The 16,771-nt window shown below is 36.2% G+C and overlaps 1 protein-coding gene across 2 annotated transcripts in view; it reads right to left on the bottom strand.

Moving 5' to 3' along the window:
* SLC13A1 (solute carrier family 13 member 1) overlaps positions 1-16,771 on the bottom strand; it is a 121,438-nt gene that overhangs the window by 39,632 nt on the left and 65,035 nt on the right. For both annotated transcript variants that reach the window (XM_019750080.3, XM_074315658.2), the window contains exons 3-6: positions 16,212-16,348; positions 13,819-14,006; positions 13,161-13,218; positions 13,031-13,079 (exon numbers count right to left, since the gene is read on the bottom strand). In XM_019750080.3, the coding sequence (XP_019605639.3) occupies positions 13,031-13,079; positions 13,161-13,218; positions 13,819-14,006; positions 16,212-16,348 (432 nt within the window). The remainder of the gene's footprint in view (positions 1-13,030; positions 13,080-13,160; positions 13,219-13,818; positions 14,007-16,211; positions 16,349-16,771) is intronic.

Raw genomic sequence — 16,771 nt, 5'->3', positions numbered from 1 at the left:
AAAAAACACGAAAAACATACCCACATTATGTCTATGTGCCTAGAAGCAAGACTGAAATGAAATATGTGAAAATATTAACAATGGGATTATTGGGCTATCTGCTACCTTCTTCATACTTTTTATATCTTCCACAATCATAAAAACTTTTTTGAATTTGTAGAAGAATCATAGCCTAAGAGCAGACAGACATGTAGAGATTATCTGATATAAAGACCTAGTTTTTCAGAACAGCAAAATGAGTCTCACTTGTGACATAGCTGGCCACAGCAGAACTGAAACCAGAATCTACATATGAATTCCCTCTCAATGATTTCCCTTGTGTCTCATCCTGCCTTCCAAAATACTTTTTGCTTATGGTGAATTTTTAAACCTACAGCTAAGGTGTTACGTTTAATTACATTTCATATTACTTTCACCACAGCAATTGTAACATAGCGTGGTTTTATCCAATCCCCAATTACGTCATACATTCGTATTTCACACAAACATACGACATTTGAGATTTTGTGAATATGTCTTCCACTGATTCTCCTAAGTGATAGAAAGAAATTTTTTTCCAGGACATGACCAAATTCAGGATCCCATGGTAGCGTCACACGAGTGGTGCTCAAAGGACATTTCAGAACAGAAATTTTGCAGGTCCAGATATAACTCACTATTGCCACCTGGTGGCCGTGATTGCAGATTCCAGGGGTATGTCACTCATTTCCAACCTCAGGTGCTAAAAGCGCATAGGTGAATCAACATGGATTTAACTAGTGTTCTTCACAGCGCTGTAGAAACTACTTCATTTAGTTGAGTGTGGTATGAAAACATTAGGGTTTCTATTTATATTTAAAAAATTATGCAAAGCTAATTGCATAAAACGTTAGTTCCTACTAATCATTTTTACTTGCCAAAGACAGCCAGTTTACAATCTTCTAGCTCATTTTGGATATTTATTTGCACTCACCTTAATGTTATATTATACCATCTCTGGCTTTCTCAGTTGTAAGCATTACAATTAAATTTGCACTATGTTAGATGAAGAGAATGCAGCTTTCTTTCACAGCCTCCTCCACTGAACACACTCATACTTTCCATGTCTCCATCATCCTCCCATTATGGCTGCATCATAATTTTGCTTCGACTTTAGTGTTCAGAATGTTGCCTAGAGAACTAACAGCTGAGCAATAGGATACATATTACTTTTTCTGTTTTTCACTCCCCTCACATCCTTACTTACTAAGTTTCCTAAGTACATATCCCTAAATCAGCCCCAAATATTCTGCAGTTGTTTAAATCTTTTCTCAGAACCATCCAATGATAGGATACCTAATCAACATAAAATATTCTACTAATTGGAAACATCTCCTCCAGAGCCTTCCTGCCTGTCCTAAAACTATTCCTTTTTTTTCCCCCTCTAGACCTGCAACGAATTACCTAAACATTAGTCTGTCTGCTCACTTCATCGATAGTTTAACTGGATATTGATTTCTAGATTGGAAATAAATGTTACTCAGAATTTTGAGGGCATTGTTTTCCCAATTGTATTCTGAGTTTCCAGTGCTTATATAAAGAAGTCTTTAGCCATTTGTATTTTTCATCCTTTTTAAGGAATCTGTTTTTCCCCTTTCTGGAAACTTTTAGGGTCTTTTCTTCACCCACAGTATTCTGAAATCTCAATGTTCTTTCCTATGTGGGTCTGTTTCATCTCTTGAACTGGTACACAGTGGGCCTTTTAGTCATAAAAATCATATTCTTCCATTATGGAAATTTTCTTGAATTTTTGATGTAATCTTCTTGGTTTTTCCTATTCTTTTTCAGAAACTCTTATTTTCTTGTTTATTCCTATTTTTCTACCAATTTTTCCATTTATATTTTAGATCTTATATTCTATGCATTATTTTACATTTTACTTATATATTGTATATTTTGTCTTGTTCCTCTTTTATAGAATATCATTCATAGTTCACGAATGCCATTTCTTTGTTTACCTTTCTGAATAGATTAATGATAGTTTCTTTTCTTGTGTTTTCATCTCCTTGCAACAGCTTGTTTCCTGCAAGTTTCTGTTTCCTGTTTCTTTGTTTGGGATTCTCTCTTTCATGCCTGAGGCTTTCTCCAGATATCCAGGGATTGAGTTGTTTGCTTACTTAAGTCAGTGAAAAGCTGGTTGGAAGTTCTGTACACAGCGCCTTGGGACTTGTTGACTGTGGGCTTCACTGCGGTATCACGTGACTCAGCCTTTTTGTGAGAAAACCCAAGGCTATGTGTTTTCAATCTTCTCTCTTGTGCTCAAGCATCCTGTAAGGAAGAGCCTCCTCATCTCCTGCCTGCTGACAAGTGGGGGGTATGGGCCTGACTCCTGGAGCCAGTGGGGTGGAAGTGAGGGTTCTCATTGGTCAGCATATAAATTCACTCAGTACGCCTACTTTCATTGAGAAACTCTCCCCCATCCCTGAACTGTGCCTAGATCTTTTTACCACCTGCTTCATCATGTCTAAGCATTACACTTCTGTTTCATAGAGGAGCAGCGGTTGCATCCATGTGGAGTTGAGGAAGAAATTTGGGAATTGAACTCTTTCATAAGCAATTTTTTACTTAACCCCACTTTTCAACATTTTAAAAACATTGAGGGCTGCTATGTAAATTGGATTGTTTATTGTCTTTCCTCAGTGCTGATGTAAGATTCCACTTTTGTGAGATAACTGAGTCATTTCCCACCCATTCTTTTACTTCCTAGCTTCCAAAACAATTATGTTGTCATCTTCTCTCTTGACATTTATATATTTTTGACTTACGTCTTAAAAGGTTTATCTGCTCTTGTTTAAATGGGGATGCAGAACAGAGGGAAGGCGAATGGGCCTATTCAACCTGGCATCATATTTGAAGATGCAATCTACCTCTTTTTACATTAAAAAGTAAATGAATATTAACAAATAATTATTGCACAGATGGACCTTGGTGCCTCCCTGGTCCCTACACCGGTAGCTGATGTAGGTTAAAGGGGAGGGGAGATAAAAGCTCCATAGTGCGCAGAGTGATTCACAGGGGGGCCCTGTGTTTGCTCTCAGCAAACAAGTGTTTGGTTAAGTGGATGATAGATTATGCTTTCTCGTTTTAATTAAACCAGTCCTCCCATAATGTGCATATGGCTTTCAATTATTACTACAGAAAATGATTTATGTAAAAAAATCTTCAGAATGAAGATAATATATAAGCAAACAGCAAGAAAATGTAAGAGGAGAGTCTCCTCCTATTCCTAATATGATCTCCTTATGAAGACCTGAGCTCTGATCAGTTATAACCTGAACATCTCAGAGAAGTGGGTAACAAAATTGAAGTTACCAAGAAAACTCCTTGAAATATGATTTATATCTACTGTAGTTAATAAAGAATTATGTTGCACATTGTAAATCAGGATATTAGTTTATGTAATAATAGTACAATGAATAGAGAGATATTTAAAATGTAGCACTCAAGACCTGAGGACTCTTCATACAAATTCTACTTTTTCAGTAATGTTGAAAATCAATTCAGTCCAGGATTATTTTATTAAATGTTATTATTCTAATTGCTAAATATTTAGAAGCTTCCTTTGCAATTGCTTAGTGAAAAGCAAAAAGCAAAAATGTACATGCTATTAGGAAAAATCTTGATTTTTTTATAGTGGTAAAAGTGACTGGAATAATATATACATAATATAGCAGATTTCTCTATCTAGCTGCATGACAAATCAGATTCTCTGTTAAATGAAATGCTATTTAAAATATCTTGAAGCATCTTTTTAAATGTATCACCAAACTGCCTTGACCTCATTTAAATGAAAGTGGAATCTTAAGTAAGTGAATAGACAACTTTTTGACCTAATGATTTCAGTTTGTCCTTTTGCAGGGAGAGCTGGAGATGGCAGATAAGGCTCACTCTGTGTGGGGAATTGTATAGGAAACACTCATAAAGACCGTATCCTTTGTAAAAGTAGACAGCAAGGAAATATCATGCTGGCTTAGGGAAAACATAATGTATCCTGAAAACTCCTAACCATGAGCATTTTTAAAGCTTAATTGGTGTGTGTATTAAAATAAAAACAATAATATAATTCAAGCTCTTCCATGCGCCTGCAACTCAGGACTCGAGGAATTCCCATAGAAACTTCAAGGGAAATTAGCATTTCAATATTTAAAAGCATAAAACATGCAAGAAAATAAGGCAACAAAAGTGAGAATCAGCAGAAAACAAAAACAGGCCTAAGAGAGAGAGCACCACAGGACTTCAGATACTAGAGTTAGACACAGAGTATAAGTAAACTTACTCATGATTAACAAAATTAGAGAAGGGATGGAGAATATGAGTAAGGAGAAGAAGAATACAAAAATTACCAAGCAAATCTTAAAAAGAGACAAATTTATAGAAATTAAAATTTAAATAACTGAATTTAAAAACTCAGTGGATGGGTTAAACAACAAAATAGACAGAGCTGAAGGGAGAATTAATGAACTGGAAGATAGATCTGCAGTTATTATGCATAGTGTCATCCAGCAAGACACAGAGAAGAAAAATTTTAAAAGATGTTAAGAAGCATGGAAGACAGAGTGAGAAAGTTTAACATGTGTTAAACTGGAGACCCAGAGGAAATAATGGCTGAGAATTCTCAATTGTTGGCACAGATCAATACACAGATTTAACACACACACACACACGCACACACATTTTTAAAGTAACCAATGAGGAAAAATTGAAGGAAAGAATATTTGGAAAAAATAGAAATCTGGCATTAGAAATTCGAAATTTATAAAGTTGCTTAAAGTTCAAGTGAATCATATTTCTCAGGCAAAAAATTTCAACCTAGATAAAAGTGCAAAAGCCAGCAATATGCTTTTTACAAGAGATCCATCTAAATATTAATACAAGGACATAGAAATATTGAAAGTGAAGGGATAGAAGAAATGCCAGGTAAAAGATTATCCTAAAAAAGCTGGCATAGCTACACTATCATCAGACAAATAAACTGTAAGACCCAAAATACATTCGTATAGATTGACAAGGCCACGGCAAAATGGTCAAAGTGTTAATTAATCAGTAATATGTAAACATTCCAAACTGGAAAGGACATTATGTAAATAATCTAAAAATATATTGAAACCCAAACTGACAGAACTATCAGAAGAAATAGACATATCCACACATCACAATGGAGATTTTAACAAAACAGTTTCATTAATTAGTGGGGTAAGCAGAAAATAATTGGTTAAATCACAGATGATTTGTAAAGCACAACTAGCAAACTTGATCTAACAGACAGGATGCCAGAGCACGGCTAGAAAGTCAGGGTCGTCATGATTATGGAGCTACCACACCAGCCTATTTCTGTCTTGTTAAAACTATTGCTATTCTGGGTCTTTGTTGTCATGAAGAAGTAACTAATACAAGTGGTAACACTGAAAAGAAGACAGGAGAACGATTAGCACAAAATTCTGGACTATGGCAATCTCGATAAGAGGATGGATGCAATTGTGTGAGGAAAGGAGATGGAATCCGAGAAGGGCTCATGGAGATTTCTGGAAATTGTTATGTTCTATTTATATATGGTATATCTCATTATATTCATTTTATTTTTCTTTACATTTTTCCATTACATTTTATAAATATGTATATGTGTAAAATATTTCATAATCAAAATACATAAAAAACAATTTGTGTAAATGTATTTTTCTTTGATAGGAAATACCATTGGAAGATGCATAGAAAAACATTGCTGAGAATTTTAAGAAAGAAAATACAGTATTAGAATACATTATATAAAGTGGGAGGTTTACTATATAGTTAGAGGAAAGTACAGATGGTTCCAACATGGCTGAGCTTATGCTATGTGCTAGATAGTATTTCAATAACACAAAATGTGAAGAACTACATTTTGGTGATTCAAAAATGAAAGATACATGGGAGAAAAGATATCAACAGTCAATCATTTCTTTAACGAAATGTTCGTGGAAATATAGCTAATTATAGGCATCAGGGGCGTGAGGGTTTTGATTATAATAAAAATTGAAATCTGTTGTGAGGTCATGTTTACAGGTTGCTGCTATGATCCCTTTTTAAAAAAATGAATGTTAAATAAATTCAGAAGTGAATTTACCTCACCAACTGTTGCCACCCGTTGCTTTACTCTTTCAGGAAATACACCTGGCAGAATTTCCAATGGATTAGGTTTTTATCTGCTTGTCTATATCCAGGCATTTACCTTCACTCTAGTCTAGACTGTTCGTGGAACATACTGGATTTCCATTATATGTGAGAAATTTAACTATTTCTTCTGATACAGTACCACTGAAAATGAGGCTTCTGAATTCTCAGTTGAATGGGACGAGTGCTCATAAATTGGATTAGTGAATAGAATAGTTATGATTTCTTTTTAAAGTTCAACTTCATCTTGTACTCCTAGAGGCACAGAAAACTGCCAAGTGAAAAAAGACCAAGTAAAGAGTACAAACTTTCAGCTATAAGATGAATAAGGACGGAGGATCAAATGCAAAACATGACAACACTGCATTTCACAATTGAAAACTGCCAAGAGAGTAGAAGTCAAATTTTTCACCAAAAATATAAATAAGCAATAAATATATGAGGTGATCTATGTACCAATCAACCAGATTGGGGGAATCCTTTCATCATGAAGAGATACATCAAACCTCCATGATGTACATGTTAAATATCCCATACGTTTTTTTCCAACTTCATTCAGGTATAATTGAGAAATAAAATTGTAAGATATTTAAAGTGTACCTCATAGTGATCTGACACACATATACATTATGAAAAGATTACCACCATCCAGCCAATGAACACATCTGTCACTGCCTCTCTCTGTCTCTCTCTCTCTCTCTGTCTCTCTCTCTCTCTCTCTCTCTCTCTCTGTCTCTCTCTCTCTGTCTCTCTCTCTCTGTCTCTCTCTCTCTCTCTGTCTCTCTCTCTCTCTGTCTCTGTCTCTCTCTCTCTCTGTCTCTCTCTCTCTCTCTGCCTCTCTCTCTCTGTCTCTCTCTCTCTGTCTCTCTGTCTCTCTCTCTCTCTGTCTCTCTCTCTCTCTGTCTCTCTCTCTCTGTCTCTCTCTCTCTCTGTCTCTCTCTCTCTCATCACCTCTCTATAAACCACAGGATTTGGTGGGATGAGTAAAAGGAGACACCTAGGCTGTGTTAGGCGAGGAATGAGTAGCATCAACACTTGGCTTTGCCACACAATTTCACCCAGTCTAGAAGGGAAGAGTAATCAAGGGACCCAGGTTTTGTTTGTAGCACCTACCTGGTGTGATCTAAAGTACCCTTTTCATATTTGACCTAGGGGCCAGATAGTCTAGAATTGATATTGCTTTACTTAGAAGAACTAATGCCCTTTGTCTCTGCTATTATGAACCATGCTTATTACTGTTATATGGTTTTTTGAATTCTTAAAAAACATTTAAGGGTGCTATCTCACAGGATTTGATTCTCAATAATAAGGATTTCCACCCCCCCACCCCCCAAAAAAACAGTACCTAATTAAAAGCAAGATTCAATTTGCTAAAGGAAATTTTTCCTTTGAACTTTTCCCTTTGGTGAACTATAAATTATATAGGATGAATGGAAAACAATGATCTCAGACCTTTTATTAAAAGCATAGTGATTTTCTGATTCCTTTCAGTCGAGATGACTGAAAGTTTAGAAATTGAGCTAGTGGAAAAATCTGGGGTATCTCTTTGAATACGGCTAGTGCTTGTAAGAAAGGGGAAAATCTAGCAATTTTATTCTTCTTCTGATATGTAAAAATTAATTTTTGGATACCTGGAACTCATTTCTCATGGAAATAATGAGTGATGATTGATCTCCAGTTTCCCCACTGAAACCTGACAAATATAAGCCCCCATGAACAGTCAGTGTCCTTTTGCGTCTTCCTTTCTTGTGATTTTTCTTCTCTGAAAATATTTCAGCTGCTTTTGGAGTAATGCAGGATTTACAGGCTAAGTATTTACCCACCCCTTTGATTTTGGGCACCAGTGGAGAGCTCTGCTAATGTCTGGCCTTTGGTCAATAGTGAGAAGGAAACTTTGTGAATGGTGGAAACATCTCTTTTCTAGGTATGCCACATAAGAATCTGACTCTTAGATGTGTATTCCTTAATCAGCTCCTGCAATCTGAGGAACTACTGAATATTCATCATCTTCAGAACCAACACACAATTATTATCACCAGCAGCAGCAGCAGCAGTAGCAATGACAAAATTATTATCGTTATTATCCATATCAGAACTTTGCATTTCTATTAATAAGAATTTTAGGGCTAATAAATTTTAGTTCCAAATCCTTATTTTCTTTCCATCAAAAAACAAAATTTATCTCCCCTAAGAGTCAAAGCAATCCCGAGAAGGAACAAAGCTGGAGGTATCACACTTCCTGATTTCAAACTATACTACCAAGCTACAGTAATCAAAACAGTTTGCACTGGCATAAAAATACACACCAAAATCAATGAAACAGAATTGAGAGCCCAGAAATAGACTTTCACATACATGGTCAACTAATATTTGCCAAGGGAGCCAAGAGGACTCAATAGGGAAAGGATAGCCTTTGTGGTATTGGGAAAACTGGATAATCATATGCAGAAGAATGAAATTGGACCCTTAGTGCACCACACTCACAAAAATTAACTTGAAATACATTACAGACTTAAACATAAGAACTGAAACCATAAAACTCCTAGGAGAAAACATAGGGAAAAAGCTCCTTTACATTGGTCTTGGCAAGGATTTTTTGACACCAAAAGCACAAGCACAAACACAAAAACTAATAAGTGGGACTAAACTAAAAAGCATCTGCACAGCAGAAGAAATAGTCAAGAAAATGACAAGGCAACCTGAGGAATGGGAGAAAATACTTGCAAATCACATATCTGAAAAGGGGTTAATATTCAAAATATGTAAAGAAGGAATATACCTCAATAGCTAAATAAAATAAATAAATAAATAGATAGGTAGATAGATAAATAAATAAATAACCAAACCTACGCAATTTAAATGCAACTTTAAAATGGGCAGAGGAACTGAACATGCATTTTTACAAAGAAAACATACAAAGACTCAACAGGTACATGAATAGGTGTTTGATGTCACTTACCATCAGGTAAATGCAAATTAAAACCACAGTGCGATATCACCTCACACCTGTCAGAATGGCTATCATTACAATAGCATTATATTAAGTGAACCAGACAGAGCCAGACAAAGAAAGACAAATACTGCATTGTATCATTTATATGTGGACTCTGAAAAAGCCAAACTCATAGACACAGAGAGGAAAATGGTGGTTACCAGGGTCTGAGAGAGGGGAACTGGGGACCTGTTGATCAAAGGGTACAAGCTTCCAGTTACAAGACAAGTAAATTCTTGGGATCTAACATACAACAATATAATAATATTTACATACTTGAAAGTTTTAAAGCGAGATCTTAATTGTTTTACACACACACACACACACTCACACACTCACATAGAAGTAATTACGTAACATGGTGGAGGTGTTAAACTAACACTATGGTGATAATCATTTTATAATATGTAAGTGTATCAAATTACCACATGGCACACCTTAAATTTACACAATTTTATGTGTCAATTATATCTCGATAAAGATGGAAAAGGTGATATTAACCTAATCCATAGTTTTATCTTTCAACCTTTATCAGTTTGTTTCCATTGCTATAGTTTATGTACAGAACAAGTTGTTTTAATCTTACATTAAGATTTAGATTTTAGATTTTCTCAAAGTTTTAATTATAACTTTGAGAAAAATATTACTGAATTTAGTCATTCGTGCAGCAAATATTTACTAAATGCTTTCTCTATGGCAGTTAACTGTTCTAGATATTTGAGATACAAATAAACAAATGGACAAAAATTCCTGTCCCCGTAAATATTAAATTTCAGTGGAGAAAACAGAGAACAAACAAAAGAAATAAAAATTAAGTAAGGTATGTAGTTTCTAGGAAGGTAATATATACTTTGAGAAAAGTAGGGCAAGTTTGGGGGGTAGGAGGAAGGAGATCTTGGTGCAATGAAAATGGTGGCCAGCGTATGCCTCATAGAGAAGGTAATATTTGAGCAAACGTTAAATGTATATCTTTTAATCAATATTATTAAAATCACTAAATTTAGAACTTGTTTGGTAGTGATTCTTAATTTTCTTCTACTAATGGGAACTTTCTGCTTACTACACACTAAACTTTATGTAAGTCATTGTGTGTGATCACCTTTAGAGAGAAATATACTGTATAATTTTTGAAAATTAAGCATAAAATTCTAAAAGATGAAGTAAGCTGATTGATCATCTTGGAATGATTTAATTTATTAGTCAAGAGATTTAAATTAAATTTGGGAAAAATCCTTAATGTTTTACTAAGAAAATGGTGATTCAAATGTATAGAACTGTAGCAATTTTCACTAGAAATCAAACCTATGTTTTTAGTAGGAAGATGGTAAAGTGATGCAAATTACCAAAAATATAAGCCCTTCACTTTTCCCCTCTTTTTCTGAAATGTATTTGAAACCATTTCCACTCAAAGGTTGTAATACTTGGGTCTTTTTTGACTTGTAGTTCAAATTCACAGCCAAACCACACAGGATTTATTTCAATTCAATAGAATGTTCCATCTACTTCAAGAAGAAAGCAGGAGACCAAAACATTATGAATGTAAATATTCCTTTCATTTATAGCTAGATGAAATACCGATTTTTCTACATAATCATTTAGTATTAAATTAGCTAGTGTAAAAACCTGGCAAAGAACAGGTGTAATCTATTATAATCATAACACAAGCCAAGCAATTTGTTTACTCCTGAGAAGAGATTTACAATTGTTAAAAATCAAAACATATCCTAAATGTGCAACCTGTAAAATAATTCATTCGTGCCATCTCTCATAAAGAACAATTTTGTAGAACAAAAAGTTATCCCTTAATTCTTCCTTTATATAAATCTAAATTTTTATGCATGGGGTTTTAGAAAGTCCACAGAATCACGGTTCAAAGGTCTTGCTCTCCTCTCCTGAACTCAGATCTCGATCGTTATTGCCTAAAATGCACCCAAATTATCTTCCTTTGTCCATTTCAAACTCATTCCTCCCTCTGGGTTCCCCATTTCAATCAGTGGCACCACAATCTACCTTTACCCAGTTTACTGTAGTGGAGGCATCTTCTGTCCTGCTCTTTCTATCCCCAAAGTCTGACTAATCAGAGTCCACTTAGGTCCATACTCTTTGTCTGTCATAATGTTGACACAGTAAGCTGCCCAAAGAGCAGAACTTCCCATGTTGCCCAAGGTTCAAAGCTCTCCGTTTCCCTGAACACAAACTAAATCTCTGCATGAACAACTGATTTGAACTTGGCCCAACCTATGCAGACTTGTCACTTAACACAACAACACATCCTTAGCGCCTGTGCTGGAGATGTTTCCTGAAAAAGCCCTGTTCTCCACATATTTGGGTCCCCGATGTCACTGTATTCTCTGGACACAACACTTCTTCCCTTTTCACTCATTCATTCATGAATAAAGATAAATATCTACTGAATACCTCCTGTGTCTCAGGCAATGGGGTGTGCCAGGGGATTAAATGGTGAACAAAGTAGACATGATTCCCGCACCAAGGAGTCTACACCCTGACTGCACGTGCCACCACCTTCCTTCTAGACTCACATCTCTTCACCTCACAGCCCCTCCTCTCCCGCAGAATGCCCAGCCTGGGCTGGGTGCTCTGGCTTCTGGAAGACTCGGCCTCTGTGGATGCCTTTGTTGTGGTATTTATGTCGTACTTATTTTTTTCAAGTCCATCTTCCCCATCAGACTCTGAGCTGCCTGTAGTAAGGAGCAGGTTGTTTCATCAGTAGACCTTCCCATAATGCCCAGGGCAGTGTTGGCTGTCGTATCAATTTTAAGGGACTCGACCCAACATTTAAGCATCATGCCAGAAAACTCGGTTTCTAAACATGACTGCAGAAAGTTACCGAGTGCAAGTATATTCTTTCTGCTTAGGCTTTCCAATTCTCATTACAGTGTTAAAAACCCATTTGTAATGTATTCTGTAACTTACCTGTTTTAAAAGAATGACCTCTATCCCTAAAGATGACAATGTTTTCACAAATATATATTCAATCCTCATCTTTAAACCCCTTAACATAGACTGTAACTAATGGTTTAAAACATACAGTATCTTTGTATTTGTTTTCTCTTGACATAGAAATTGCTCTTTCCTTGACGGGTTCTGTAAATAATGAGAGGGTTTTCTTTTTCCTATTGAGTTGCATGCTAATGCATTATAGCCTGAGGAAGAAACATATGCCCCACTCCAATATTCCTGATGGCATGGTTACCTTAGGACTATTTCTATGCTGGATTACTTTTCTGTGGTCTTGAGATATATTGCTCCCAATACAACCTGGTATGGTATCTTTATATTGATTTATTCTGGGGAAATAAATTCCATGGGCTAGTTTGCAAAAGCCTCCTTCCTTCCTTTAATAACTAGAATGGCTACAACCACTCTTCCATGTGTATTTGACAGTAGCAACTCATAAATTCTGCATTGAATTTTTTAATGGCCATGGAGACACTGAAGACAACTGGATTGTTATTACCTGAGTAGGAGTTGTTTTAGGTTAATAACCTGGAAGAAATGAGGATGTTTCTAAGGAAGATCAGGCTGTCAGGACAGCAAGACTTAACAAAAAAAACGAAACTATTCTGAGACTGGAATGATATTTCTTTAAACTGCATATGCTAAATGCCATAACCAAGAACCTAGTAAAATGAAAAAATATTGATGCTAATTTTCAGAGCCTAAGATGTTTCTTCTGGGCATGTTGATTTCAGTCTATCCATGAAGACTTATCAAACGGTGGTTTGACTCAGGCAAGCAAAGTAATTTACAGACAAGGAAGCAAGTAAGAGTTTTTAAAATGTATACATATCTAACCACAGATCTAATATAATCTCATGTATAATTATTTAGAAAGAATCAAATTTAACGTACCTTTTCCAACTCTATCTTGCTTGGAATTTTCCCTGCATCATTACTCTGTCTGAAAAATAAATGGATCCAGTTTATAATATTATTAAAATGGAATTTGGAAAATCCTAATCAAAATGTCCATATTCTTTACCCAGGAACTGGTTTTGTTTTCTCTTCCTTCTCGTTTCTTTCATGTTCATTGACACATTCTGCAAAATATTAAGTAAAAGAAAAATAAATTAAATGAAGGGTTATCAGTGTGTGTGTGTGTGTGTGTGTGTGTGTGTGTGTGTGATGGAAGCATTACTAGAAACTGAAAATAAGCAATTCACTTGCATGGGCATAACATTTATGAAGTATTTTATAAACACAAATATCCCTCAACATTTTTTCACTGCATCAGAGCAGTTTATCAAAGGTAGAAATAACCACAGTAAAATGAGATGCTGCTTCCCAATAGAATATAGGAATTAAAGATTCCCAATATTACACAAGAAAATCATTTCAGTATGAGAGAGTAACCTGGCGGTCTGCTGAGAAAGACATGGAAGGAGTTCCATCAGACTGACCGCAGGACAGAAAAAGCATTCTCCCTCTTTTGATAGAGACTGTAAAGTCAATCGTTAATTTAAGGTAAATATTGGGGCAATGTAATTCCCTTGTATAAATAGGGGAAATACAGAAAGAGGAAGGTTAAATGCACCTCATGCGTGCATGGACAGTTAGTTCAAACTATAACCCAGAATCCTTAAGTTTGTGCCTATTGCTGGTATAACTAGCCCCTCTGTGGCCATATCAACACGTGATACCATCTATTTCCAGTCCGTGATTGATTGATCCACTGAAACAGGTCATCTGCGTGGCCTCGACCTCCGCTTCAGCATTGATGAGCTGCTGGGCCACAGCCTCCACGATGGGCATCACCATGGCAGCAGTGGAGGTGTTGCTAAGCCACATGGATAAGAAGGCGGTACTGCTCATGAACCCCAGGGTCAGCCTGAAATGAGAGGGCTTTTAGTGTGAGTCGTGCTCCCAGCGCCACTACCTCTGCGTTACTGAGCTGTAAAGGATGCTGTCTGTGGGTTGGGAATTCATTTTCCCCCAAACATTGAAGGTTAAGGTTCCTCACAGATGACGAACTCGGAGGACAGTCACAGACAGCTATGAATCAAAGTGGCACGTGGAAGAGTGTTTTTACAGGATTGATCTCCCCCTGGAAACCCTAAAACTCTTCTCACCCAAAACAGAGTAATGATTAAACGTAACAACCCAGCTGCGAGTCGGTAGATGGTGTAACAGCTTATAGTATTACACCACTATTTGAATGCCTTTTACAGATGACACCTACCTTCAAATACTAGTAAGATGAGCTGAGATCAACTTTTGCATTTCTGACCCCTTATTCTTTCTTTCATCTTTTGGTTATATCTCTGTTCATTAGCATGTTGCCAAGGAGGCACGAGGGCAGGGAGAGAGATTCATTTTTATGAATCTGCCTTTTCCCCTTCACTCCTCTGGTTTAATATATGATGGGTGGAGACAATGGTTAAAATCACTAGGTAAAATGAGGTTTCAGAATTTTCTGTGGATTCTATTATTTATACTCTCCTGAATCTGACCGTCCCACCTGTTGTCAAGACCTGGACACCACATTTTCTTCTCTTACATCATAAAGAGAGCAGTTCTTCTCCCTTGAAAATAACATACCTAAAACTATAGGATTTTAAACCATACCTATAAGCTTTCAAAATCACACTTGGGGAGAAAACATGATCTATTTTGAGTAGTAAGTCCCCGAAAATCATTTAGGAGCACATCTTTCCAGATAGAGCCATTTATGAAGTCCTCTGACTCCCTTTTAAAGTAGATCCACAAGAAAAACTTCTCACTCTAGGTTTCAACTTCAGATAAGGTGAATATGTTCTACGTGTAAAACGAAAGAAAAGTTTTAGACAAGAAATGCTACTTAAACAAGAAATGATTCTTAATCAAAAGAAAACTAGACATGTTTTTAACATAAGACATTGACAAGACACAAAGTCTTCCAGTAAAAGAAGGTTGGACTCAGATAATGTTTCTGTGTGGTGAAAATGCCTTAAATTGAAAAGCTATTTAGTGGCATCACGGCGAGGACCCTTGCTCCACTGGGCAGCTACCCCATGCCCTGCTGTCAGTGAGCCAGGTGACCAAGGAAAAGAGACACATTTCTATAGCACCCAAGAGGCATGGAACGCCACTTCATTCTTGAAGAGTGAAATGCCCTTAATACATGTATGCCATACAATTTCTAAGTAACACATATTTTAAAAAATTTGTCTCATCTGAGTAATTTTTTTGTACACAACCAACCAATTTGCCCCATAAATGACAAACACAGATGTGATTATACCCTAGAATGAATTATGCAACAGAATTGAATAAAATTTTCTTATTTTCAAAGAAAGATGAGAAGGGAAGAACCCCCTAAGGCTTTAAAGCGTAATTCCATTATGCAAATGATTATGACCCTGGGAAGTTTTTTTTAGGTTACATCTATGTTCTTAAGAACTGGAATTAAAACTAAAATACCCAATTAACTGAATGGGAAAAAATTCACTTCAGTGGGGAAAAATCAGTCAAATGAGTTGTTTCATAGTCTATGGATGACGTTTCTTATTTATTTATTTCACTTTGCAACTGTTTATTTCAAAAGAAAAATGTCCACCTTGGGATTTTTTTTGCACTCATTTGTATTTTTGTCAGTTAATGCCTCTGTCTTCGGTTCTTCGCATCCTCCCTGTTAGATTAAGGGTGCGCTTGAACAAGTGTTGAATGTGTAATCACACAAATAAACAAGCCAGGACTGAAATCTACTCTGAAGTCTATCATTCATGTCTGTTGAGGTTCAAGGCTTCTCTCAGCTTTGACTCCTACGGTGCAGAAAAGGTGCGAGAGTAGTGTGCACTTATTCCAATCTCCCTGTAATTAGACTTGCAGTGAAAGGAAAGTTGTTTTCTTTGTTTTGTTTTGTTTTGTTTTTGTTACTCCTACAATTCAAGTCTACTTTATATCACTTTCATATTTTCAGAGAAAAAAAAAAAGTCATGAATTATACTGCAATACAAATGATTGCCTGGATATGCATTACTTGTTTGGTTATTTTACTCTGCACAAAAATAGTATGTTCAGAATGTGAACCTGGAAGAGTAAACACAGCACTTACCACGCTGGGTTCACACCGACCATCATCACCATTCGCAGAGCGATCCTTTTGTGCAAGTTCCATTTCTCTATTGATGTTGCCAAACAGATGACTCCAATGAGCAAGAGGTGAAAGTCCTTGAAATAAGCGGATGCCACCTAAAATCACAATTAAACCCACGATTATTTACCTGGGCAGGGGAAACATAGCATCATACAAGAAAGATGTTATTTCACTGCTCTTAGCTTTGACCTTCAACTACATAACCTTTCTATTTTGTTGAGAGAAAGGTAGATGTGTTTGAATACAAATTTAAATATACTCTGTATTCAAAGATACTCTATACTCAGTGTTAAAGGAAAATATACAGACAAAAAGAGTACCGAGGAGACCAGGTTTTTAAATAGCCGAGTAAATCAGGGAAGTCCTTCTATGCCTTAATTTCTCCATCTGTAAACTGGGGTTGATCGGTTTATGCTCCTAGGGTAGATTGGCAATGACTGTGATCTTGGAAAGTCCTGAATTGGGCTTCCAACTCAGGGCCCATATCTTCATTACCACTCAGTATGCCATAAGCACAG

Source organism: Rhinolophus sinicus, chromosome 8 (assembly GCF_057876585.1).
Source record: "Rhinolophus sinicus isolate RSI-liver-muscle chromosome 8, RSI-T2T, whole genome shotgun sequence".
Lineage (NCBI taxonomy): Eukaryota > Metazoa > Chordata > Mammalia > Chiroptera > Rhinolophidae > Rhinolophus > Rhinolophus sinicus.
This window is presented reverse-complemented; position numbering and strand designations above follow the sequence as displayed.